This window comes from Borostomias antarcticus (genome assembly GCF_949987555.1).
Source record: "Borostomias antarcticus genome assembly, chromosome: 2".
In the NCBI taxonomy this organism is placed as follows: Eukaryota; Metazoa; Chordata; class Actinopteri; order Stomiiformes; family Stomiidae; genus Borostomias; species Borostomias antarcticus.
In genome coordinates this window covers 1,057,137-1,082,348 of record NC_140235.1, presented here as the reverse complement: position 1 = coordinate 1,082,348, position 25,212 = coordinate 1,057,137, and the positions used below count along the sequence as shown (strand labels likewise).

Genomic DNA, 25,212 nt, shown 5'->3' with positions numbered 1-25,212 from the left:
AACAGCACTCAGCTACTCTCTTATAAACAGGAACAGCACTAAGCTACTCTCTTATAAACAGGAACAGCACTAAGCTACTCTCTTATAAACAGGAACAGCACTAAGCTACTCTCTTATAAACAGGAACAGCACTAAGCTACTCTCTTATGAACAGGAACAGCACTCAGCTACTCTTATAAACAGGAACAGCACTAAGCTACTCTCTTATGAACAGGAACAGCACTCAGCTACTCTCTTATAAACAGGAATAGCACTCAGCTACTCTCTTATGAACAGGAACAGCACTCAGCTACTCTTATAAACAGGAACAGCACTCAGCTACTCTCTTATGAACAGGAACAGCACTAAGCTACTCTCTTATAAACAGGAACAGCACTCAGCTACTCTTATAAACAGGAACAGCACTCAGCTACTCTCTTATAAACAGGAACAGCACTCAGCTACTCTTCTAAACAGGAACAGCACTCAGCTACTCTCTTATAAACAGGAACAGCACTCAGCTACTCTCTTATGAACAGGAACAGCACTAAGCTACTCTCTTATAAACAGGAACAGCACTCAGCTACTCTCTTATAAACAGGAACAGCACTCAGCTACTCTTATAAACAGGAACAGCACTCAGCTACTCTCTTATAAACAGGAACAGCACTAAGCTACTCTCTTATAAACAGGAACAGCACCAAGCTACTCTCTTATGAACAGGAACAGCACTAAGCTACTCTCTTATAAACAGGAACAGCACTAAGCTTCTCTCTTATGAACAGGAACAGCACTAAGCTACTCTCTTATAAACAGGAACAGCACTCAGCTACTCTCTTATAAACAGGAACAGCACTAAGCTACTCTCTTATAAACAGGAACAGCACTAAGCTACTCTCTTATGAACAGGAACAGCACTAAGCTACTATCTTATAAACAGGAACAGCACTAAGCTACTCTCTTATAAACAGGAACAGCACTAAGCTACTCTTATAAACAGGAACAGCACTCAGCTACTCTTATAAACAGGAACAGCACTCAGCTACTCTCTTATAAACAGGAACAGCACTCAGCTACTCTCTTATGAACAGGAACAACACTCAGCTACTCTCTTATAAACAGGAACAGCACTAAGCTACTCTCTTATAAACAGGAACAGCACTCAGCTACTCTCTTATGAACAGGAACAGCACTCAGCTACTCTCTTATAAACAGGAACAGCACTAAGCTACTCTCTTATAAACAGGAACAGCACTCAGCTACTCTCTTATGAACAGGAACAGCACTCAGCTACTCTTATAAACAGGAACAGCACTCAGCTACTCTCTTATAAACAGGAACAGCACTCAGCTACTCTCTTATGAACAGGAACAGCACTCAGCTACTCTTATAAACAGGAACAGCACTCAGCTACTCTTATAAACAGGAACAGCACTAAGCTACTCTCTTATGAACAGGAACAGCACTCAGCTACTCTCTTATAAACAGGAACAGCACTAAGCTACTCTCTTATAAACAGGAACAGCACTCAGCTACTCTCTTATGAACAGGAACAGCACTAAGCTACTCTCTTATAAACAGGAACAGCACTCAGCTACTCTCTTATAAACAGGAACAGCACTAAGCTACTCTCTTATAAACAGGAACAGCACTAAGCTACTCTCTTATAAACAGGAACAGCACTCAGCTACTCTTATAAACAGGAACAGCACTCAGCTACTCTCTTATAAACAGGAACAGCACTCAGCTACTCTCTTATAAACAGGAACAGCACTAAGCTACTCTCTTATAAACAGGAACAGCACTAAGCTACTCTCTTATAAACAGGAACAGCACTCAGCTACTCTTATAAACAGGAACAGCACTCAGCTACTCTCTTATAAACAGGAACAGCACTCAGCTACTCTCTTATAAACAGGAACAGCACTCAGCTACTCTCTTATAAACAGGAATAGCACTCAGCTACTCTCTTATAAACAGGAACAGCACTCAGTTACTCTCTTATAAACAGGAACAGCACTCAGCTACTCTCTTATAAACAGGAACAGCACTAAACTACTCTCTTATAAACAGGAACAGCACTCAGCTACTCTTATAAACAGGAACAGCACTAAACTACTCTCTTATGAACAGGAACAGCACTAAGCTACTCTTATAAACAGGAACAGCGCTAAGCTACTCTCTTATAAACAGGAACAGCACTAAGCTACTCTCTTATAAACAGGAACAGCGTAGACTTCGTGTCGTGCCTAACAACGCCCCCTAGCTGTTATAAAATCACTATAACACACGGCCTCGAGTGGTTTATTGCTTAAGTAAAGCTCACTATTTTTAATAACTGCGTGGACCTCAGTTTTTGATTAAAAAATACACTGGCCCATATCTGCCGAACCTAAATCAGCATCTTCCTGATCAATGGCGTTATTGTGGGTCCCTCAGTAAACCCGTCAGTGTCTGGGAAACGCCAGATTCGGATTGTACGATACTTTAAGTAGCCAACAATAAATACGTTTAATTTAAAAAGCAAAATGTGCCAATTTTCCACACGTCCACACACCCAAAACCTAGCCAAATCTAGCAGCTATTATTGGGCCCGATCTGTCTCAGTTTAGGCCAGAAGCTGCCAGAACAGGGAGTGAACTGGTTCCTTCATCTGAAGCTATAAAACACTGGGACCTTCGTGACTGGGTGGCTACAGGCAGTCAAATAAGCATTTATTTGGGAACACGTTAGCTGGCCAGCATAACAACCAGTATGTTGGCTTTTCCTTTTGACAACTGATAAGTTGTGTGTGTGAGTGAGAGAGAGAGAGATGGGCTCGGAGTGGAGAGAGAGAGAGAGAGAGATGGGCTCGGAGTGGAGAGAGAGAGAGAGAGAGAGAGAGATGGGCTCGGAGTGGAGAGAGAGAGAGAGAGAGAGAGAGAGAGAGAGAGAGATGGGCTCGGAGTGGAGAGAGAGAGAGAGAGAGAGATGGGCTCGGAGTGGAGAGAGAGAGAGAGAGAGAGAGAGAGAGAGAGAGAGAGAGAGAGATGGGCTCGGAGTGGAGAGAGAGAGAGAGAAAGAGAGAGAGAGAGAGATGGGCTCGGAGTGGAGAGAGGGAGAGAGATGGGCTCGGAGTGGAGAGAGAGAGAGAGAGAGAGAGAGAGAGAGATGGGCTCGGAGTGGAGAGAGAGAGAGAGAGAGAGAGAGAGAGAGAGAGAGAGATGGGCTCGGAGTGGAGAGAGGGAGAGAGAGAGAGAGAGAGAGAGAGAGAGAGAGAGAGAGATGGGCTCGGAGTGGAGAGAGAGAGAGAGAGAGAGAGAGAGACACTTGTCCGGGCCTGCAGAGATACCCTTCTCGAGTGGAGACGTGGAGTGCGTGACAATGCGCTGTGTCTAGGATAGCCTACTTCCCGAAGGAAATGTATGTATTTCGTCTGTATTATAGCTCAATTAATCTGGCCCAATGTCTGATTAGCAATACCATTGAGAGGGAAAAGATCGTTTTTTGAATTGAAGGTGGAAGAAAAATGTGCGTCTCATTTGTAGCACTGCTAGTGCCACAATTGCGTATCCAACATACACAGCAGACAGAGAGAAGGCTTTGCCGTTATCAGAGCCATGTCATGAGGTGGAGAACATGTGTTATCAAAGCCATGTCATGAGGTGGAGTACATGTGTTATCAAAGCCATGTCATGAGGTGGAGTACATGTGTTATCAAAGCCATGTCATGAGGTGGAGTACATGTGTTATCAAAGCCATGTCATGAGGTGGAGTACATGTGTTATCAAAGCCATGTCATGAGGTGGAGTACATGTGTTAGGCTACTGAACCACCACACCACGTCACACCAGGAAGATTGAGGAAGTCAGATTATTGTACATAAACTGCGCCACAAGCTATGAACTTTCGTTTTTACTTCCTTGACTGTTTCAAAGCCAGTCAGTCATCTCGGTTGCGTGACAGGTAAGTTGTTTGGCTCAAAGAATATAATTTACAAACAGCCTTTTCAGAAGTGACTGCTGAAGTTTTCAGTTTGTTCTGATTTAATGAACATGAATCCAGTGGCTGTAATGGAAGGGCTCTACCCTTCGAAGGGTATGGAAGCATATGGTTGACTTCATTCAAATGTTAATGCAAATTGGGATTGCATTTTCATTTTCCACTTTGGCATGCATTATTTCAGTCAATATTCAAAATCAAATGCAATCATGTGATTTACATTTGCATTTTCACGTAGCATGAGCCACCAGGGCGCCCCGGTGTTAGTTCATATTTTACTTAAGAATGACAGGAAATTAGTTTTCAAATGTTTCTTTTTTTCCGGGTGGAGAGGGGGGCAGATTTGGTCCCCCCAATGTTGACTCCATGGTTACGGCCTGGCCGAGCAGAGAATGGGTGTATCTGTAAAAATGTTCTTGTAGCTTGAAGTTCTGTTCTCACAAACCCACATCCACCCTGGTTCCGCTGGTGTCAGACATGAAATAACGAAGATAACATTTTAATTTCTCTATTACTGTACATATCTCAAAACGTGTTTTACATCTCACATACAATCTCAATTAAACAGAGAGTGGTATGTTTGCTTGGCTTGTTGTTGCTACACTAGAACCGACCATACAGGTTTTGATGCTGTAGGCATTTAACATACTGGTCTGCTCCCTCATAGCCTGGCCATTTTAATTATACATACCATCTAGTTTATTATTATTATAATTATAATTATTATTATTATAATTATTATTATTATTATTATTGGAACAATGCTTCTACGATTGGCCTATCCTCAAAAACACAAAACCAATTGTCACCATTTTAGTCAATTCCGAAGGTGTTTTGGGGTCAAATATGAGCCAGCAGAGAAAGTTGTGTGTTGATAGCAGGCTATAGCATGCATCATCTAAAAGATGTGGGTAGCTCTGTGGATAACATATGGTTGAGTGGACGACTCCCAATCCCTCAGAACACGGACACTGACATTGAAATTGAACTTGAACATGCACGCACAAACACATACACACACACACACACACACACACACACACACACACACACACACACACACACACACACACACACACACACACACACAAAAGGAACTGTCTCCATACCTGATCTCAGAACAGCGTTTCTAAAATGAGAATCTTTCTCCAATCTGCTGCAGGAGTTCATGAGACACCCATTACTGCAACAGGAAGACAAAGAGAGGAAGAAACTGATCATAGATCAGTAAGAATGGCCACAACAGGAGAACAGTCAAGTACAGGTAAACTCATGTCTAACTCCTGGACAACATTATTCAGATGCTATAGGGTGGATATGTACATTACGTTAGTGTTTATGTAATGCAGGCTGGATTGATTACAGCAGTTAGTCCCTGTGTTTAACCAACTGTATATAAATGAATGATTGTTATCATTGGCACACATACTGTACATATACACACACACATGCACACACACAGCACACACACACATACACACTAGGGCTGCACGATTATGACAAAAGATAATAATTGCGATTATTTGCTTCAAAATGCTAATTGCGATTAATAATTGCGATTAATATTTAATATATAATATTAATATATAATAACCAAAATGCTCCCAAATCACAGATGTTGATCCCTTTCTTGCTACTCACTCACTGACCTCGTTTTCGTTCATTTTTTCACTACTCACGGCTGCGGGTACTGAAATTGCTGCGCACAGCGCACTCAGCGGGAACGCATGTGATTGGTCAGACAGCATAAGCGCCTGTGATTCGTCCGTGTAGCCCTAGCACACTCAATTCAAAGCAAAATTATTAATCACATTAATTGCGGCCTTTTGCGATTAGTTAATCGCGGAGGTCATAATCGCGATTTCGATTAATTCACGATTAATTGTGCAGCCCTAATACACACACAGACATTACATTTACATTACAGTCATTAAGCAGACACTTTTATCCAAAGCGACTAACAATAATTGCATTTAACGTAGGAAGAGCCAATGTACTACTACTTGCCAGAACTCACAAGTGCATCTTCTTTCTAAAACAAGTGACTAAGAGCATAATCTAGTGCTGAAGGCAAAGTGCAAGAATCACAATCTAAAGTACAGTGCAATATAATATAATAGGCCTACAATAAGTGCTTAGGTGGGAGGATTGTTGTTGACAGACACACACGCACACACAGACAGACACACGCACACACAGAGACACACACACAGAGACACACACACAGAGACACACACACACAACAGAACACAGCAAATTATATTACTCCTTTGGAAGGTTAAGGTTTATAACATGTCTCTCTACCACTGTCCCTCTTTATTTCTTTATTTCTTTATTTCTTTATTTCTTTATTTCTTTATTTCTTTATTTCTTTATTTCTTTATAACAATTCACTGATGGGTGAGTTTAATACAGTCTCTACTTCCACTAGTTACAGTGGACAAGTTTGTGCTGTTCAGTCACTTCAGCTACAGTAGCTAATTTGTTCACCAATCAGAGGGTTTTAATGATGGTTGACACTGTTCATGACAAAGGTCTAAATAGATCTTTTGTGTTTTGTTACATCTTTAAGGTTAATTTAAACCTTGAATAAAGATTTACATTAATTATATGGCACAGATACAAACAAACACACACACACATACAGTACTGTACACACACACACACACACACACATACTGTATACTGTATATACACACACACACACACACACACACAAAAGGAACTGTCTCCATACCTGATCTCAGAACAGAGTTTCTAAAATGAGAATCTTTCTCCAATCTGCTGCAGGAGTTCGTGAGACACCCATTACTGCAACAGGAAGACAAAGAGAGGAAGAAACTGATCATAGATCAGTAAGAATGGCCACAACAGGAGAACAGTCAAGTACAGGTAAACTCATGTCTAACTCCTGGACAACGTTATTCAGATGCTATAGGGTGGATATGTACATTACGTGAGTGTTTACGTAATGCAGGCTGGATTGATTACAGCAGTTAGTCCCTGTGTTTAACCAACTGTATATAAATGAATGATTGTTATCATTGGCACACATACTGTACATATACACACACACATGCACACACACAGCACACACACACATACACACTAGGGCTGCACGATTATGACAAAAGCTAATAATTGCGATTATTTGCTTCAAAATGCTAATTGCGATTAATAATTGCGATTAATATTTAATATATAATATTAATATATAATAACCAAAATGCTCCCAAATCACAGATGTTGATCCCTTTCTTGCTACTCACTCACTGACCTCGTTTTCGCTCATTTTTTCACTACTCACGGCTGCGGGTACTGAAATTGCTGCGCACAGCGCACTCAGCGGGAACGCATGTGATTGGTCAGACAGCATAAGCGCCTGTGATTCGTCCGTGTAGCCCTAGCACACTCAATTCAAAGCAAAATTATTAATCACATTAATTGCGGCCTTTTGCGATTAGTTAATCGCGGAGGTCATAATCGCGATTTCGATTAATTCACGATTAATTGTGCAGCCCTAATACACACACAGACATTACATTTACATTACAGTCATTAAGCAGACACTTTTATCCAAAGCGACTAACAATAATTGCATTTAACGTAGGAAGAGCCAATGTACTACTACTTGCCATAACTCACAAGTGTATCTTCTTTCTAAAACAAGTGACTAAGAGCATAATCTAGTGCTGAAGGCAAAGTGCAAGAATCACAATCTAAAGTACAGTGCAATATAATATAATACAATAAGTGCTTAGGTGGGAGGATTGTTGTTGACAGACACACACGCACACACAGACAGACACACGCACACACAGAGACACACACACAGAGACACACACACAGAGACACACACACACAACAGAACACAGCAAATTATATTACTCCTTTGGAAGGTTAAGGTTTATAACATGTCTCTCTACCACTGTCCCTCTTTATTTCTTTATTTCTTTATTTCTTTATTTCTTTATTTCTTTATTTCTTTATTTCTTTATTTCTTTATAACAATTCACTGATGGGTGAGTTTAATACAGTCTCTACTTCCACTAGTTACAGTGGACAAGTTTGTGCTGTTCAGTCACTTCAGCTACAGTTGCTAATTTGTTCACCAATCAGAGGGTTTTAATGATGGTTGACACTGTTCATGACAAAGGTCTAAATAGATCTTTTGTGTTTTGTTACATCTTTAAGGTTCATTTAAACCTTGAATAAAGTTTTACATTAATTATATGGCACAGATACAAACAAACACACACACACATACAGTACTGTACACACACACACATACTGTATACTGTATATACACACACACACACACACACACACACACACACACACACACACACACACACACACACACACACAAAAGGAACTGTCTCCATACCTGATCTCAGAACAGAGTTTCTAAAATGAGAATCTTTCTCCAATCTGCTGCAGGAGTTCATGAGACACCCATTACTGCAACAGGAAGACAAAGAGAGGAAGAAACTGATCATAGATCAGTAAGAATGGCCCCAACAGGAGAACAGTCAAGTACAGGTAAACTCATGTCTAACTCCTGGACAACGTTATTCAGATGCTATAGGGTGGATATGTACATTACGTTAGTGCTTATGTAATGCAGGCTGGATTGATTACAGCAGTTAGTCCCTGTGTTTAACCAACTGTATATAAATGAATGATTGTTATCATTGGCACACATACTGTACATATACACACACACATGCACACACACAGCACACACACACACTAGGGCTGCACGATTATGACAAAAGATAATAATTGCGATTATTTGCTTCAAAATGCTAATTGCGATTAATAATTGCGATTAATATTTAATATATAATATTAATATATAATAACCAAAATGCTCCCAAATCACAGACGTTGATCCCTTTCTTGCTACTCACTCATTGACCTCGTTTTCGCTCATTTTTTCACTACTCACGGCTGCAGGTACTGAAATGGCTGCGCACAGCGCACTCAGCGGGAACGCATGTGATTGGTCAGACAGCATAAGCGCCTGTGATTCGTCCGTGTAGTCCTAGCACACTCAATTCAAAGCAAAATTATTAATCACATTAATTGCGGCCTTTTGCGATTAGTTAATCGCGGAGGTCATAATCGCGATTTCGATTAATTCACGCTTATTTGTGCAGCCCTAATACACACACAGACATTACATTTACATTACAGTCATTAAGCAGACACTTTTATCCAAAGCGACTAACAATAATTGCATTTAACGTAGGAAAAGCCAATGTACTACTACTTGCCAGAACTCACAAGTGTATCTTCTTTCTAAAACAAGTGACTAAGAGCATAATCTAGTGCTGAAGGCAAAGTGCAAGAATCACAATCTAAAGTACAGTGCAATATAATATAATACAATAAGTGCTTAGGTGGGAGGATTGTTGTTGACAGACACACACGCACACACAGACAGACACACGCACACACAGAGACACACACACAGAGACACACACACAGAGACACACACACACAACAGAACACAGCAAATTATATTACTCCTTTGGAAGGTTAAGGTTTATAACATGTCTCTCTACCACTGTCCCTCTTTATTTCTTTATTTCTTTATTTCTTTATTTCTTTATTTCTTTATTTCTTTATTTCTTTATTTCTTTATTTCTTTATAACAGATCACTAATGGGTGAGTTTAATACAGTCTCTACTTCCACTAGTTACAGTGGACAAGTTTGTGCTGTTCAGTCACTTCAGCTACAGTTGCTAATTTGTTCACCAATCAGAGGGTTTTAATGATGGTTGACACTGTTCATGACAAAGGTCTAAATAGATCTTTTGTGTTTTGTTACATCTTTAAGGTTCATTTAAACCTTGAATAAAGTTTGACATTAATTATATGGCACAGATACAAACAAACACACACACACACATACAGTACTGTACACACACACACATACTGTATACTGTATATACACACACACACACACACACACACACACACACACACAACACACACACACACACACACACACACAAAAGGAACTGTCTCCATACATGATCTCAGAACAGCGTTTCTAAAATGAGAATCTTTCTCCAATCTGCTGCAGGAGTTCATGAGACACCCATTACTGCAACAGGAAGACAAAGAGAGGAAGAAACTGATCATAGATCAGTAAGAATGGCCACAACAGGAAGACAAAGAGAGGAAGAAACTGATCATAGATCAGTAAGAATGGCCACAACAGGAGAACAGTCAAGTACAGGTAAACTCATGTCCAACTCCTGGACAACGTTATTCAGATGCTATAGGGTGGATATGTACATTACGTTAGTGTTTATGTAATGCAGGCTGGATTGATTACAGCAGTTAGTCCCTGTGTTTAACCAACTGTATATAAATGAATGATTGTTATCATTGGCACACATACTGTACATATACACACACACATGCACACACACAGCACACACACACATACACACTAGGGCTGCACGATTATGACAAAAGATAATAATTGCGATTATTTGCTTCAAAATGCTAATTGCGATTAATAATTGCGATTAATATTTAACATATAATATTAATATATAATAACCAAAATGCTCCCAAATTAGATGTTGATCCCTTTCTTGCTACTCACTCACTGACCGCGTTTTCGCTCATTTTTTCACTACTCACGGCTGCGGGTACTGAAATTGCTGCGCACAGCGCACTCAGCGGGAACGCATGTGATTGGTCAGACAGCATAAGCGCCTGTGATTCGTCCGTGTAGCCCTAGCACACTCAATTCAAAGCAAAATTATTAATCACATTAATTGCGGCCTTTTGCGATTAGTTAATCGCGGAGGTCATAATCGCGATTTCGATTAATTCACGATTAATTGTGAAGCCCTAATACACACACAGACAGACACACACGCACACACAGACAGACACACACGCACACACAGACAGACACACGCACACATAGGCGATTTTACCCTCTGAGAGTAGGGGGGGCAACATTTTGACGTGAGAAAAAAAAAAAAAACTTCTGCCGTCTCGTCCCATCTATTTACAAAGAATACCAGTTGTGAACAGTATGCTAATAAGAAATCCGTATGACAATTCAATATGTACAACGCATCAAACTTCATCTAGACACCACGAGCATGTCAATATGACTTTATGACCGAGCACTAGGCCATACCCAACATCACAACATCAAACTGCAACTGCCTGCTGGTGCTAGCTTCCTCGCCGATGGTGATGTTGCTAGTGCTAGTGCTAGTGCTAGTGCTAGCTCCGATAGCCTCTGGAGCACTTCTGCATTCGAGTGCACCTGCTGCGCTGTCATTTCGAGTGGTAGCTTCTTCATTAGCATTGCCAGATTTTATTTTATTTTATGAAGAAGTGGTAAATTGTTTTTATAGCTCTTTTTGCCATTGTGAGCAGGTTGGCTAGTTGTAGCTTGTTGAGCACTGAGCAGTACAGTCAGATCTAATTTTTTTCGACGGACGAGTTGTGCCATTAGTGGATTATGAATATATATATATTTTTAAAGGTAGCCTACTTTAAGTAATAAATACACTTTTAAAATTAATGATGATCTAACACAAACTGGTACAAACCACAATTATGTATTTAATAATTGTTAATTAGTAAAAAAAAAAAAAAAAACTTTTTTTTTTAAAGAATCTGAGCAGAGTTGGGCTGTCCAATCAGGGGGGGCACTTGCCCCCCCTGCCCCCCCTATAAAATCGCCAGTGACGCACACAGAGACACACACACGCAACAGAACACAGCAAATGATATTACTCCTTTGGAAGGTAAAGGTTTATAACATGTCTCTCTACCACTGTCCCTCTTTCTTTCTTGCTTTCTTGCTTTCTTGCTTTCTTGCTTTCTTGCTTGCTTGCTTGCTTGCTTGCTTTCTTTCTTGCTTTCTTTCTTGTTTTCTTGCTTTCTTTCTGTTTCTCTCCCTCCATCTCTCAGAGCTGAGGATTGTGATGTTGGGGGGGAGAGATGCAGGGAAGAGTTCATCAGGAAACACCATCCTGGGCAGAGAGGAGTTTGACCTGAGGACAGCTGCTCAGTGTGTGAAGAGACAGGGAGAAGTAGCAGGGAGGCAGGTCACTGTGGTCGACACTCCAGGATGGTGGAGGAATTTCCCTGTAGAGAAGACTCCTGAGCTGGTTAAACAGGAGATTGTCCACAGTGTGTCTCTGTGTCCCCCAGGACCCCACACTCTCCTCCTGGTCATAGATGTGGATTGCTCATTCTCTGAGTTGTACAGAAGATCAGCAGAGGAACACCTGCAGCTTCTCAGTGAGAGAGTCTGGAGTCACACTCTAGTGCTGTTCACCTGTGGGGACCGTCTGGGAGACACAACCATTGAGCAGTACATTGAGACAGAAGGGACGGCCCTCCAGTGGCTTGTTGAGAAATGTGGGAACAGGTATCATGTCCTCAACAACGAGAACAGGGGTGATGTCACTCAGGTCACAGAGCTGCTGGACAAGATGGAGGAGATGGTGGCAGGAAACAGAGGAGACCACTATGAGATGAAGAGAGAGATTCTAGAGAAGATAGAAGAGAAGAAGAGGCAGCAGAAGGAGAGAGGGAAACAGAGACTGGTGAAGGTGCAGGAACAGAGAGAGACCCTCAGATCACTAATGGGTGAGTTTAATACAGTCTCTACTTCCACTAGTTACAGTGGACAAGTTTGTGCTGTTCAGTCACTTCAGCTACAGTAGCTAATTTGTTCACCAATCAGAGGGTTTTAATGATGGTTGACACTGTTCATGACAAAGGTCTAAATAGATCTTTTGTGTTTTGTTACATCTTTAAGGTTCATTTAAACCTTGAATAAAGTTTGACATTAATTATATTGGACAGAATACAAACACACACACACACACACACACACACACATACAGTACTGTACACACACACACACATACTGTATACTGTATATACACACACAGCACAGACGCACACATACACAGACAGAAACACGCACACACAGACACAAACACACACACAGGCAACACTGTTTTTAAATTAGAACACAGCAAATGATATTACTCCTTTGGAAGCTTAAGGTTTATAACATGTCTCTCTACCACTGTCCCTCTTTCTTTCTTTCTTTCTTTCTTTCTTTCTTTCTTTCTTTCTTTCTTTCTTTCTTTCTTTCTTTCTTTCTTTCTTTCTTTCTTTCTGTTTCTCTCTCTCTGACAGGTGACTCCCTCCATCTCTCAGAGCTGAGGATTGTGATGTTGGGGTGGAGAGTAGGAGGGAAGAGTTCATCAGGAAACACCATCCTGGGCAGAGAGGAGTTTGACCTGAGGACAGCTGCTCAGTGTGTGAAGAGACAGGGAGAAGTAGCAGGGAGGCAGGTCACTGTGGTCGACACTCCAGGATGGTGGAGGAATCTCTCTGTAGAGAACACTCCTGAGCTGGTTAAACAGGAGATTGTCCACAGTGTGTCTCTGTGTCCCCCAGGACCCCACACTCTCCTCCTGGTCATAAGGGGGGAGTCATCATTCTCTGAGGAGTACAGAAGATCAGTAGAGGAACACCTGCAGCTTCTCAGTGAGAGAGTCTGGAGTCACACTCTAGTGCTGTTCACCTGGGGGGACGGTCTGGGAGACACAAGCATTGAGCAGCACATTGAGACAGAAGGGACGGCCCTCCAGTGGCTTGTTGAGAAATGTGGGAACAGGTATCATGTCCTCAACAACGAGAACAGGCGTGATGTCACTCAGGTCACAGAGCTGCTGGACAAGATGGAGGAGATGGTGGCAGGAAACAGAGGAGACCACTATGAGATGAAGAGAGAGATTCTAGAGAAGATAGAAGAGAACAAGAGGCAGCAGGAAGAGAGAGGGAAACAGAGACTGGTGAAGGTGCAGGAACAGAGAGAGACCCTCAGATCACTAATGGGTGAGTTTAATACAGTCTCTACTTCCACTAGTTACAGTGGACAAGTTTGTGCTGTTCAGTCACTTCAGCTACAGTAGCTAATTTGTTCACCAATCAGAGGGTTTTAATGATGGTTGACACTGTTCATGACAAAGGTCTAAATATATATTTTGTGTTTTGTTACATCTTTAAGGTACATTTAAACCTTGCATAAAGTTTGACATTAATTATATTGCACAGAATACAAACACACACACACACACACATACAGTACTGTACACACACACACACACACACACACACATACTGTATACTGTATATACACACACAGCACAGACGCACACATACACAGACAGAAACACGCACACACAGACACACACACACACACACACACACGCAACACTGTTTTTAAATTAGAACACAGCAAATTATATTACTGCTTTGGAAGGTTAAGGTTTATAACATGTCTCTCTACCACTGTCCCTCTTTCTTTCTTTCTTTCTTTCTTTCTTTCTTTCTTTCTTTCTTTCTTTCTTTCTTTCTTTCTTTCTTTCTTTCTTTCTTTCTTTCTTTCTTTCTTTCTTTCTTTCTTTCTTTCTTTCTTTCTTTCTGTTTCTCTCTCTCTGACAGGTGACTCCCTCCATCTCTCAGAGCTGAGGATTGTGATGTTGGGGGGGAGAGTAGGAGGGAAGAGTTCATCAGGAAACACCATCCTGGGCAGAGAGGAGTTTGACCTGAGGACAGCTGCTCAGTGTGTGAAGAGACAGGGAGAAGTAGCAGGGAGGCAGGTCACTGTGGTCGACACTCCAGGATGGTGGAGGAATTTCCCTGTAGCGAACACTCCTGAGCTGGTTAAACAGGAGATTGTCCACAGTGTGTCTCTGTGTCCCCCAGGACCCCACACTCTCCTCCTGGTCATAAGGGGGGGTTCATCATTCTCTGAGGAGTACAGAAGATCAGTAGAGGAACACCTGCAGCTTCTCAGTGAGAGAGTCTGGAGTCACACTCTAGTGCTGTTCACCTGTGGGGACGGTCTGGGAGACACAAGCATTGAGCAGCACATTGAGACAGAAGGGACGGCCCTCCAGTGGCTTGTTGAGAAATGTGGGAACAGGTATCATGTCCTCAACAACGAGAACAGGCGTGATGTCACTCAGGTCACAGAGCTGCTGGACAAGATGGAGGAGATGGTGGCAGGAAACAGAGGAGACCACTATGAGATGAAGAGAGAGATTCTAGAGAAGATAGAAGAGAACAAGAGGCAGCAGGAAGAGAGAGGGAAACAGAGACTGGTGAAGGTGCAGGAACAGAGAGAGACCCTCAGATCACTAATGGGTGAGTTTAATACAGTCTCTACTTCCACTAGTTACAGTGGACAAGTTTGTGCTGTTCAGTCACTTCAGCTACAGTAGCTAATTTGTTCACCAATCAGAGGGTTTTAATGATGGTTGACACTGTTCATGACAAAGGTCTAAATAGATCTTTTGTGTTTTGTTACATCTTTAAGGTTCATTTAAACCTTGAATAAAGTTTGACATTAATTATATTGCACAGAATACAAACACACACACACACACATACAGTACTGTACACACACACACACACACACACACACACACACACACACACACACATACTGTATACTGTATATACACACACAGCACAGACGCACACATACACAGACAGAAACACGCACACACAGACACACACACACACACACGCACACACACACACGCAACACTGTTTTTAAATTTGAAAACAGCAAATTATATTACTGCTTTGGAAGGTTAAGGTTTATAACATGTCTCTCTACCACTGTCCCTCTTTCTTTCTTTCTTTCTTTCTTTCTTTCTTTCTTTCTTTCTTTCTTTCTTTCTTTCTTTCTTTCTGTTTCTCTCTCTCTGACAGGTGACTCCCTCCATCTCTCAGAGCTGAGGATTGTGATGTTGGGGGGGAGAGATGCAGGGAAGAGTTCATCAGGAAACACCATCCTGGGCAGAGAGGAGTTTGACCTGAGGACAGCTGCTCAGTGTGTGAAGAGACAGGGAGAAGTAGCAGGGAGGCAGGTCACTGTGGTCGACACTCCAGGATGGTGGAGGAATTTCCCTGTAGAGGACACTCCTGAGCTGGTTAAACAGGAGATTGTCCACAGTGTGTCTCTGTGTCCCCCAGGACCCCACACTCTCCTCCTGGTCATAAGGGGGGATATATCATTCTCTGAGGAGTACAGAAGATCAGTAGAGGAACACCTGCAGCTTCTCAGTGAGAGAGTCTGGAGTCACACTCTAGTGCTGTTCACCTGTGGGGACCGTCTGGGAGACACAAGCATTGAGCAGTACATTGAGACAGAAGGGACGGCCCTCCAGTGGCTTGTTGAGAAATGTGGGAACAGGTATCATGTCCTCAACAACGAGAACAGGGGTGATGTCACTCAGGTCACAGAGCTGCTGGACAAGATGGAGGAGATGGTGGCAGGAAACAGAGGAGACCACTATGAGATGAAGAGAGAGATTCTAGAGAAGATAGAAGAGAACAAGAGGCAGCAGGAAGAGAGAGGGAAACAGAGACTGGTGAAGGTGCAGGAACAGAGAGAGACCCTCAGATCACTAATGGGTGAGTTTAATACAGTCTCTACTTCCACTAGTTACAGTGGACAAGTTTGTGCTGTTCAGTCACTTCAGCTACAGTAGCTAATTTGTTCACCAATCAGAGGGTTTTAATGATGGTTGACACTGTTCATGACAAAGGTCTAAATAGATCTTTTGTGTTTTGTTACATCTTTAAGGTACATTTAAACCTTGAATAAAGTTTGACATTAATTATATTGCACAGAATACAAACACACACACACACATACAGTACTGTACACACACACACACACACACACACACACACACACACACACACACACACACATACTGTATACTGTATATACACACACAGCACAGACGCACACATACACAGACAGAAACACGCACACACAGACACACACACACACACACACACGCAACACTGTTTTTAAATTAGAACACAGCAAATGATATTACTGCTTTGGAAGGTTAAGGTTTATAACATGTCTCTCTACCACTGTCCCTCTTTTTTTCTTTCTTTCTTTCTTTCTTTCTTTCTTTCTTTCTTTCTTTCTTTCTTTCTTTCTTTCTTTCTTTCTTTCTTTCTTTCTTTCTGTTTCTCTCTCTCTGGCAGGTGACTCCCTCCATCTCTCAGAGCTGAGGATTGTGATGTTGGGGGGGAGAGATGCAGGGAAGAGTTCATCAGGAAACACCATCCTGGGCAGAGAGGAGTTTGACCTGAGGACAGCTGCTCAGTGTGTGAAGAGACAGGGAGAAGTAGCAGGGAGGCAGGTCACTGTGGTCGACACTCCAGGATGGTTGAGGAATCGCTCTGTAGAGAGGACTCCTGAGCTGGTTAAACAGGAGATTGTCCACAGTGTGTCTCTGTGTCCCCCAGGACCCCACACTCTCCTCCTGGTCATAAGGGGGGATTTATCATTCTCTGAGGAGTACAGAAGATCAGTAGAGGAACACCTGCAGCTTCTCAGTGAGAGAGTCTGGAGTCACACTCTAGTGCTGTTCACCCGTGGGGACCGTCTGGGAGACACAAGCATTGAGCAGCACATTGAGACAGAAGGGACGGCCCTCCAGTGGCTTGTTGAGAAATGTGGGAACAGGTATCATGTCCTCAACAACAAGAACAGGGGTGATGTCACTCAGGTCACAGAGCTGCTGGACAAGATGGAGGAGATGGTGGCAGGAAACAGAGGACATTTGTTTCCAGAGAAGATCCCGCATCACAAAAAGGGTTGGCTATCAGGTCTCATGGAGAAAATAAGAGGACAATCACCACCAGTAAGGAGAGCAGAGAGCAATCCTTACCTCCCTCCAACCAGTAAGACATTTTCTGACCAACTATAGATGTTAGTCAATGTCCAATATATATTCTTGGGCTTATATTAGAATCCATCTACCAATATAACATTTAGGCTCCCTGGCTTTAATTATGTTTCATTATAGTGAGATCAGATATTCAGTCCCTCTAGAGCTACCCAGAGTTCTGCATACGGTTCTCTGGGTTCCATAGCTGAGTCTGACAGAGATGGATCTCTGATGAAGATGTGGAGGACATCCTCTCAGTCTGTGTTCCGAATCGCATACTACCCTACTATATAGAATGCCAAAACAGGATGTAGTATGTCCCAATACATAGTATGCAACATGCAGTATGTCAAAAATACCAGGATGTCTTACTACATCCGGTCGTATTTTGCAGTATGCAAGCCAGCAGGCTTTTCTGGCTTTTCTGACCCACAATCCTGTGCGCAGCGGAAATGTGCATCACATGTGCGAGTCGTGACAGCTGTAGACGAATGTCGCGTTATGGACAGCGACGGATGTGGGCAAATTTCAAGGCGCAATGTTATGATAAGGTAGTATGTCCCAATTGGATGCCTACTGCTTGCAAAGTACATACTTTCTAAGGGCAGCTGTAGTAGGTACTGATAGTAAGAAGTAGAAGTATGCGATTCGGAACGCAGCCTCAGTGTCTGGAGGGAGATCAACCCTCACATTATACCTGCAGCCTCCGACAGGAGGTTGAGGCGCTTATTGTTTGAGTATCATTGACGAGTGTCGCCCTGCGGTTCTTGGGAGTGACGTCACGTTGCTTAATCTATCTTTAATATTAGGCTACTGCCAATAAACCTTGTTGTCAGTCTCAACACTGTATTACTGTCAGTGCATATTCTTGTGTTTGTGTTTGTTCACTACAGTGAGTGAAGACGACAGATCTGACCGCTGGTCACTTAGATCCACTGCATCTCAGAGAACCACAACCTCAGCCCAGAGTTCTGCATACGGTTCTCTGGGTTCCATAGCTGAGTCTGAGAGCAGCTCAGGAACCAGAGAGGTCAGAGACAGGATGAAGATGATGAAGATGATGACACCAGTGAAACACGCAGGGAGCATGGAGTTGTTACCTCCAAACAGTAAGTAACACAGACCATCCCTGTCATCCTGACTCAGAACCCAGTCTATAATTTGGGGATCATAAGGCTTTTCCAGATGTTCAAAGTTTTCACATTACAATGATAACGTGGGATGGGAGGAACAGACTTACATTATCCAGTACCAATATGTAGCTCCCTCATTGACATTAAAAAAAAAACTTATTAATGATTACCACACGGTTCTGTCATTTAAAATGGTGGACAAAATGATTCCACCAGATCAAATTCAAATGTTTAGACAACTTATAATGAGTGAAATAATTATGGCAAGCAATTCACTGGTATGTATTCAGCTGTATAATGGATCACCCTTTATTTATTTGGTAATAAGGTGTGATTATAGCAGACGTGAACTTTTTCACCAAGTGACCTCCGATGTTGAAGTGTTGTAAACCTCAACACTGCATTATTTATGAATCCGATCTTCTTGTGTTTGTGTTTGTTCACTACAGTGAGTGAAGACGACAGATCTGACCGCTGGTCACTTAGATCCACTGCATCTCAGAGAACCACAACCTCAGCCCAGAGTTCTGCATACGGTTCTCTGGGTTCCATAGCTGAGTCTGAGAGCAGCTCAGGAACCAGAGATGACAGAGACAGGATGAAGATGATGAAGATGATGACACCAGTGAAACACGCAGGGAGCATGAAGTTGTTACCTCCAAACAGTAAGTAACACAGACCATCCCTGTCATCCTGACTTAGAAAATCTTTCATTATGGATTTCCTCCCAATATGTAGCTCCCACCTGATCAAAACAATACATTCATAACCTCATAATGTTTCTATCACTCAAAGCGGTGGACAACACATTGTATTGTGGTGGACAGAACTATTGGGTGGGAACTGTTGTTGGCGGCTATAAGAGCCCCACTTTCCTGTTGGTGCTATTGTTGTTGAGTGAATGGAGAATACTGTACATGGCTGATGGCGAGTCAGGGAGAAAAGTCTTCCCTCACCAGTTATTCAGCGATACAGTATCTACAATTTAAAAAGTTTGCTCAAATTAACATTTAGGCAACTGAATTTTGTGCAATTATTGTGCTGAAGTAATGGATTTCTTAAAGAGATGATTTTTTTGTCTCCTCAGTGAGTGGAGACACCAGCTCTGATACGATCCCTCACCTCAGCACCAGCTCTGAAACGACTCCCTGACCTCAGAACCAGCTCTGAAACGACTCCCTGACCTCAGAACCAGCTCTGAAACGACTCCCTGACCTCAGAACCAACTCTGAAACGACTCCCTGACCTCAGAACCAGCTCTGAAACGACTCCCTCACCTCAGAACCAACTCTGAAACGACTCCCTGACCTCAGAACCAGCTCTGAAACGACTCCCTGACCTCAGAACCAGCTCTGAAACGACTCCCTGACCTCAGAACCAGCTCTGAAACGACTCCCTGACCTCAGAACCAGCTCTGAAACGACTCCCTGACATCACAACCAGCTCCTGGCTCTGAGTTTCAGTAACTCAGAGACTGTCCGTTTTCTTGAGGCTTGCGGTTTTGTTCATGCGTTCGGCTTTTTGTAGCATTTTGTCTGGTCAGCTGTTGGAATATCCCAGAAGTCCTGAACCCGGTTGCTCAGATGTGCCTCCAGACCAGACTCTCCTCTGTGAGCCCAGAGAAGGTCTATGTTGAAACAACAATGTGTCACACAGACAGACCACCACTCCAGACGAGACTGAGATCAAGACTCCATCTCAGGTCTGATTAGGGCAAAGCATTTAGTTAATGTGGAACAACCTCCAGGATACGATGAGACTCTCTGGACCTTTGGTCCCTCCAGCGCCCAGACTGTATCATCAACGACATCACAGAGGAATACAAATTAATTAATTTGGATTATATTGTAGTGTACACTTACTTGTTCAGTTATAATGCATGCTTGTGTTATTTTAAATTGTAATGCATTGTGTGAACACATTTAATTGCATAGATATATAATTGCATTGTATTATATAGCCATACTTTCCTATCCTCCAATTATCCCCGGGAGACGCCCTGTTTTCATATTTTCAGGTGTCATTTACTTGATCTTTTTCATGTAGACCTCCTGAAATTAGTTCAATTTACGTTTTTGTTCATAGTAAAACTATGAAATTGTGTGCAAAACCAGGCTATGCTAGCAATGTGTGCGTGGATGAGGTGAATTAATCCTGTGAATCATAGGCTATAATCACAGTCCTTAAATGGTGAAAATCACTAGATCAGTTGGCCTACGCAAGAACAGGTCATGGAAATGCTATATTGTTGAGAAGGCGTAAATAACTTGCCATGGCCTATGCATATATTGATACTTTGGACGGCTAGGCCTACATAGTAGAAAAAGCGTAAGTAAGCATGAGCAAAAGTTGTTAGAGTTCATCAAAGTGTGGACTTGATGTAGGCCCTAAATAAAGCATCGTTGAAAATAGCTTGATGCCTCATTTTGGTAAATGACGAATGTCAAAATGGCATTCATACGTCTAATCAATCTTCTGATTTAGAGTATTTTTCTTTATTATGTGAATGGAGTAATTTGTCGATTACAGGAAGTCCTTAGTATGATAGCTAGCACAGTGGAAGTAACGTTAGCTCTGTGCTGGTCTTGTTCCTGCTCAGTCGCCCTTTCTTTTAGGTCTGTGTATGACCAGCCAGACACGGTATAATGGCTGCCATATTATTTGTATTCTATTCAGGTATGTTACTGCAACTATTTCTTTCTGTAACCTCCATTTTGTTTCCATGTATCTATACATCTGTTCATTTTGTGTTTTGGCTTTTGCTGTCCATGAAAAATGTTTTGCTAGTGACCCTGATATTTTGGATTGACGTGATGGACATCAAGATGGGTGACACCAGGGCCGGCTCTAGACTTTTGGAGGCCCTAGGCAAAGGCCTTTTGAGAAGTCCCACCCACCATCAAGCAATAAAGACTTAGGCACATTAGCCCATCGTCATGTAATGGCTATCAGCAGTAGCAACTTGAACATGACCTGAGTATCACATCCTGTATCCAATGAGAACATTAACATGTTTAAGAGAGTAAAAAAGTTTTGTGAGGCCCGAGGCATTCCCCTCCTCCACCTATAGGAGACGCCGGCCCTGGGTGACACAATCCATGAACACTCCATGATACTCTGTATGTTTTTTCTACATACAGTAAGCTACCTTTGGTTACTGTTGATTATTGTCTATTTCAATGTGTTTCTTTTGCTGTTTTTACTCTACAAAGTGTGACATGTCTCTTCTTGGGGGGGAGTCTTAGCAGTATGTTCATTAGTGCCGAGTTAGGGTCCTCGTTGTCCATTGGCACCTTCTCCTGGCCTGGGCTGGGTTTCCCGAACGAGTTAAGAAGCACTTAACTCCAAAGTACTTCTTAACTCCCATACAAATGGTTGCTTAAGAAGGGTTCCTTAAGAAGGTTCTTCATCGGGAAACCCGGCCCAGCCGAACTGTTCGTTCATGGTGAGTGTTCCCAAAGCACAGATGTCTGATATCCTACTAACCCACATGACTTACGACAGTCCTGTTTTATTAACCTGTCCTTCAAAATGTTCACTTGTCTTCCCATGTACTGTACTTCTTTGAATAAATCAATTATATTAAGAGAGATATCACTCAAATCATCATGAATACATTATTGATTGTAAAACAGACTTGCTGGTGTAAAACAGTATTGGATTAGCCTTTGTTACCTTTGTGTTGTTGGAAATCATTCCAAATAAAATAGTTCAGTTACAGTATATAACGAGAGAGAGAGAGAGAGAGAGAGAGAGAGAGAGAGAGAGAGTGTAACAGCTCACGCTACAATGACTAAATTTCAATTTGACTAAAGGACTGTATAATTCAATCAATATAATCAAAACACTGTAAGTACTAAACCTTTAAACTAATCAGAAACTGTACGATGTAAAGCCACTGGCATACCTGTTGAAGAAGTTCTGATCTTAAGTAACAAAAAAGGATTTGCCAAGGTTCGCACAAAAAGGTTCAGTCAGATTTATTATGAAAACAATACGATTGCAAAAGGACCTCAGGATAAAACACAGAGTGGTTCATCAGAAAGAAGTGAAGCCTCCAGATCTTGCGCTGCCTTATATTCAAGCAAAACACAGGTAAGGCGCTTCCAGGATGTGATTGGCTAACCCATTGGACGATATATTAAATGGCAGGCGTGGCCGAGAATACAGACATGTGACATGAGAAAAGGCGGCAATTTATTGGAGACAAAGGGACAAAGGATGGTTATTCTGGAGTAGACAGAGTTCTAGGTGTGTGGACCTCCTGGAGGTCATCCTGGAGGCCACCCTGTCTATGTGAACGGTTGAGGGAGGTGGTGAATTACAAAAGGAGAGGGAGGACAAAGGTTTAAGGTGTTTGGAATAGAAAGGTCTTGAGGCCAGTTGTAAATTCTATGACATACCTCTATGTAGGCTACAGTATATGTATAATCTAGAGGGTGGACACTCTACTAAACACTGGGAATGGGAGGCAAGGCAACAGTATAATTAGCAAGTATTTATATAAACAATAAAACAAATAATAATGCAGGCAATGATACAAAATAATCACAGGTATGAACTCACCACAGGGAAATATTAATTTGACTACCTACATTTAAACTAAGTAAGTTAGTATTCTGACTAACGGTACCGTATATTGCTGCGGCCGGGTCGAGCTCTGATGGTTTGTGAATGTTCACGGAGTTGGAGATGTGGTTGGGTCTTACTATGAATAGAGGCTGCTCCGAGGGCTGACGAATAATGGCAACGACGAATCGACTGTGTCCACCATGGATGTATTAAAGGTACCCAACGAAACGTGAATCAAAACAATCCGTTCTTTGTTTATTTTCGAAATTCCTCGATTATATGGTTCCTTGTAGTCTAATAAACATGTTCAATCACTTGAATGTCTTTCCTACCTTGTAATTTCTTCGCAAAATGATATTTAGCTAATGTTTTGAAAACAACAAAGATGTGTGAAACATCACTATTATGTGCTCCGCGTATTGACGCAATAACGTAGGATGCGTTTTTCGGGGACCACCTTCTCAAATTTGCTCTAGAGCGCATACTAGTGGTCAAAAACTACATAGGGTACCTTTAATAGAACTCACGGATGTATTAATAGAACTGGATGCGGTGACTACGTTGACGTCTCGTTCTTCAGAGTGAAGCTTTTCGAACAGGTCCACCAACCCCTTTTGACATGCGCAGTTGTGTTTTCTCGCTTTACAGACATGCGCAGTTGTGCTTTTCTCATGTTTTAACCACGTGATTTGTTGACCCGGCCGCGTCCACAAAGTTTACACGTTCATGTGGATTTTTAATGCGCGTTCACCGCTCTCCCTGCTGTAGTCCCTTCATTAGCATTGTTAAAGAGGAACGCCGCTGTCATAGCAGGTTTAGCTCAAATGTTGCTTTGTCCTCAATGAAACCGATCCGTACACACCAACATTTAACCGATCCGTGCAGTAGTAAGCTGGCTCCTTTTTCCTCTGTGCGCGCACCCCCTTTATAATGGAGGTCTATGGGCCTCTGCTAAAAACTATGATAAACATGCATTTTCAAGGCAGGAAGCGCAGGGTGTGATCTTACCGGTGTCATTATGCTGTCATGTGAAATATATCGCATTCTCAAACCAAATATTGAAACAAAAGCTCCATTTGAGCCAGAACTATTTCGCCGAACGCACTACACCATACCTTTCGCACTGTAAACCTCCGCCGCGGTAAAGCTAGACGATTGTTTACATCCTCCTAGCCATGCCTAACACGTCAACACATGGGGATGGAGATTCATTTCACAAGACAACATTCTACTGAGACCCGTAAGGGGCTTCCTGGCGCTTCCTGCCTTGAAAATGCATGTCATGCAAGACTCAGAATCAATACATGCCTGGAACTCCATTTATCACCCATGATCTCAATTTGTTTCACATTGAAGCATTTATTTAACAGTGTAAAACATAATTACTTAAATATTGGTATCGGGATATTGGACTTGGGATCGGATCGAACCAAATTTTGCAGTATCGCCCAGCACTACTCCACAGACCACAGGCACAGCTTCAGTTAGCTTGCTAACGTTAGCTTATATTACACTACTGAGAGCCTGCATCGTTAGTGCTAAGATAGCTGGCTTATTGAGTGCTTAACTGACTCAAACCTTCCGTTTGATACCTGTGTAAGTTGACAGCCCTGCTAGCTTGCTAGTTAGCTAGATAGCTAGCATAGCTAGATGGAATCCGATTACACGGCTACTGATAGCTATCTAGCTAGCTAATTACAGTAGAGAGTATAGGCCTATGTATAATAACGCCCGCACTCGGGAGTGGTGGTCATAACGCCCAAAC

General features: G+C 42.2%; 2 protein-coding genes across 4 annotated transcripts; both read left to right on the top strand.

The window, feature by feature from the left end:
- The first annotated feature begins 8,403 nt into the window (after positions 1 to 8,403).
- On the top strand, positions 8,404 to 20,086 carry LOC311329677 (GTPase IMAP family member 8-like). 3 transcript variants are annotated; one of them, XM_084461572.1, is made up of 8 exons: positions 8,404 to 8,502; positions 13,166 to 13,870; positions 14,480 to 15,184; positions 15,758 to 16,462; positions 17,054 to 17,755; positions 18,636 to 18,851; positions 19,325 to 19,540; positions 19,963 to 20,086. In XM_084461572.1, exons 1-8 carry the CDS (start codon positions 8,472 to 8,474, stop codon positions 20,025 to 20,027), a joined length of 3,345 nt encoding a protein of 1,114 aa, XP_084317698.1. In that variant the 5' UTR covers positions 8,404 to 8,471; the 3' UTR covers positions 20,028 to 20,086. The 3 variants fall into 3 exon arrangements, with proteins under 3 accessions (XP_084317698.1, XP_084317699.1, XP_084317700.1); XM_084461573.1 differs by lacking the exon at positions 8,404 to 8,502 and adding an exon at positions 10,168 to 10,211; XM_084461574.1 differs by lacking the exon at positions 8,404 to 8,502 and adding an exon at positions 12,515 to 12,604.
- On the top strand, positions 11,917 to 12,444 carry LOC311328982 (GTPase IMAP family member 4-like; the record flags this gene model as incomplete). The annotated part of the gene is made up of 1 exon (XM_084461341.1): positions 11,917 to 12,444. A coding segment is annotated over one exon (528 nt), but the record flags the coding sequence as incomplete, so codon positions are not given.
- Positions 20,087 to 25,212: the final 5,126 nt, after the last annotated feature.

What these genes read in the sequence shown, in the direction of transcription:
- LOC311329677 (XM_084461572.1), top strand. Translation starts at nt 8,472, where the DNA reads ATGGCCCCAACAGGAGAACAGTCAAGTACAG. An exon ending in GACCCTCAGATCACTAATGG is followed by an intron (nt 13,871 to 14,479) that starts GTGAGTTTAATA and finishes TCTCTCTGACAG; the next exon opens with GTGACTCCCTCCATCTCTCA. An exon ending in GGAGTTGTTACCTCCAAACA is followed by an intron (nt 18,852 to 19,324) that starts GTAAGTAACACA and finishes TGTTCACTACAG; the next exon opens with TGAGTGAAGACGACAGATCT.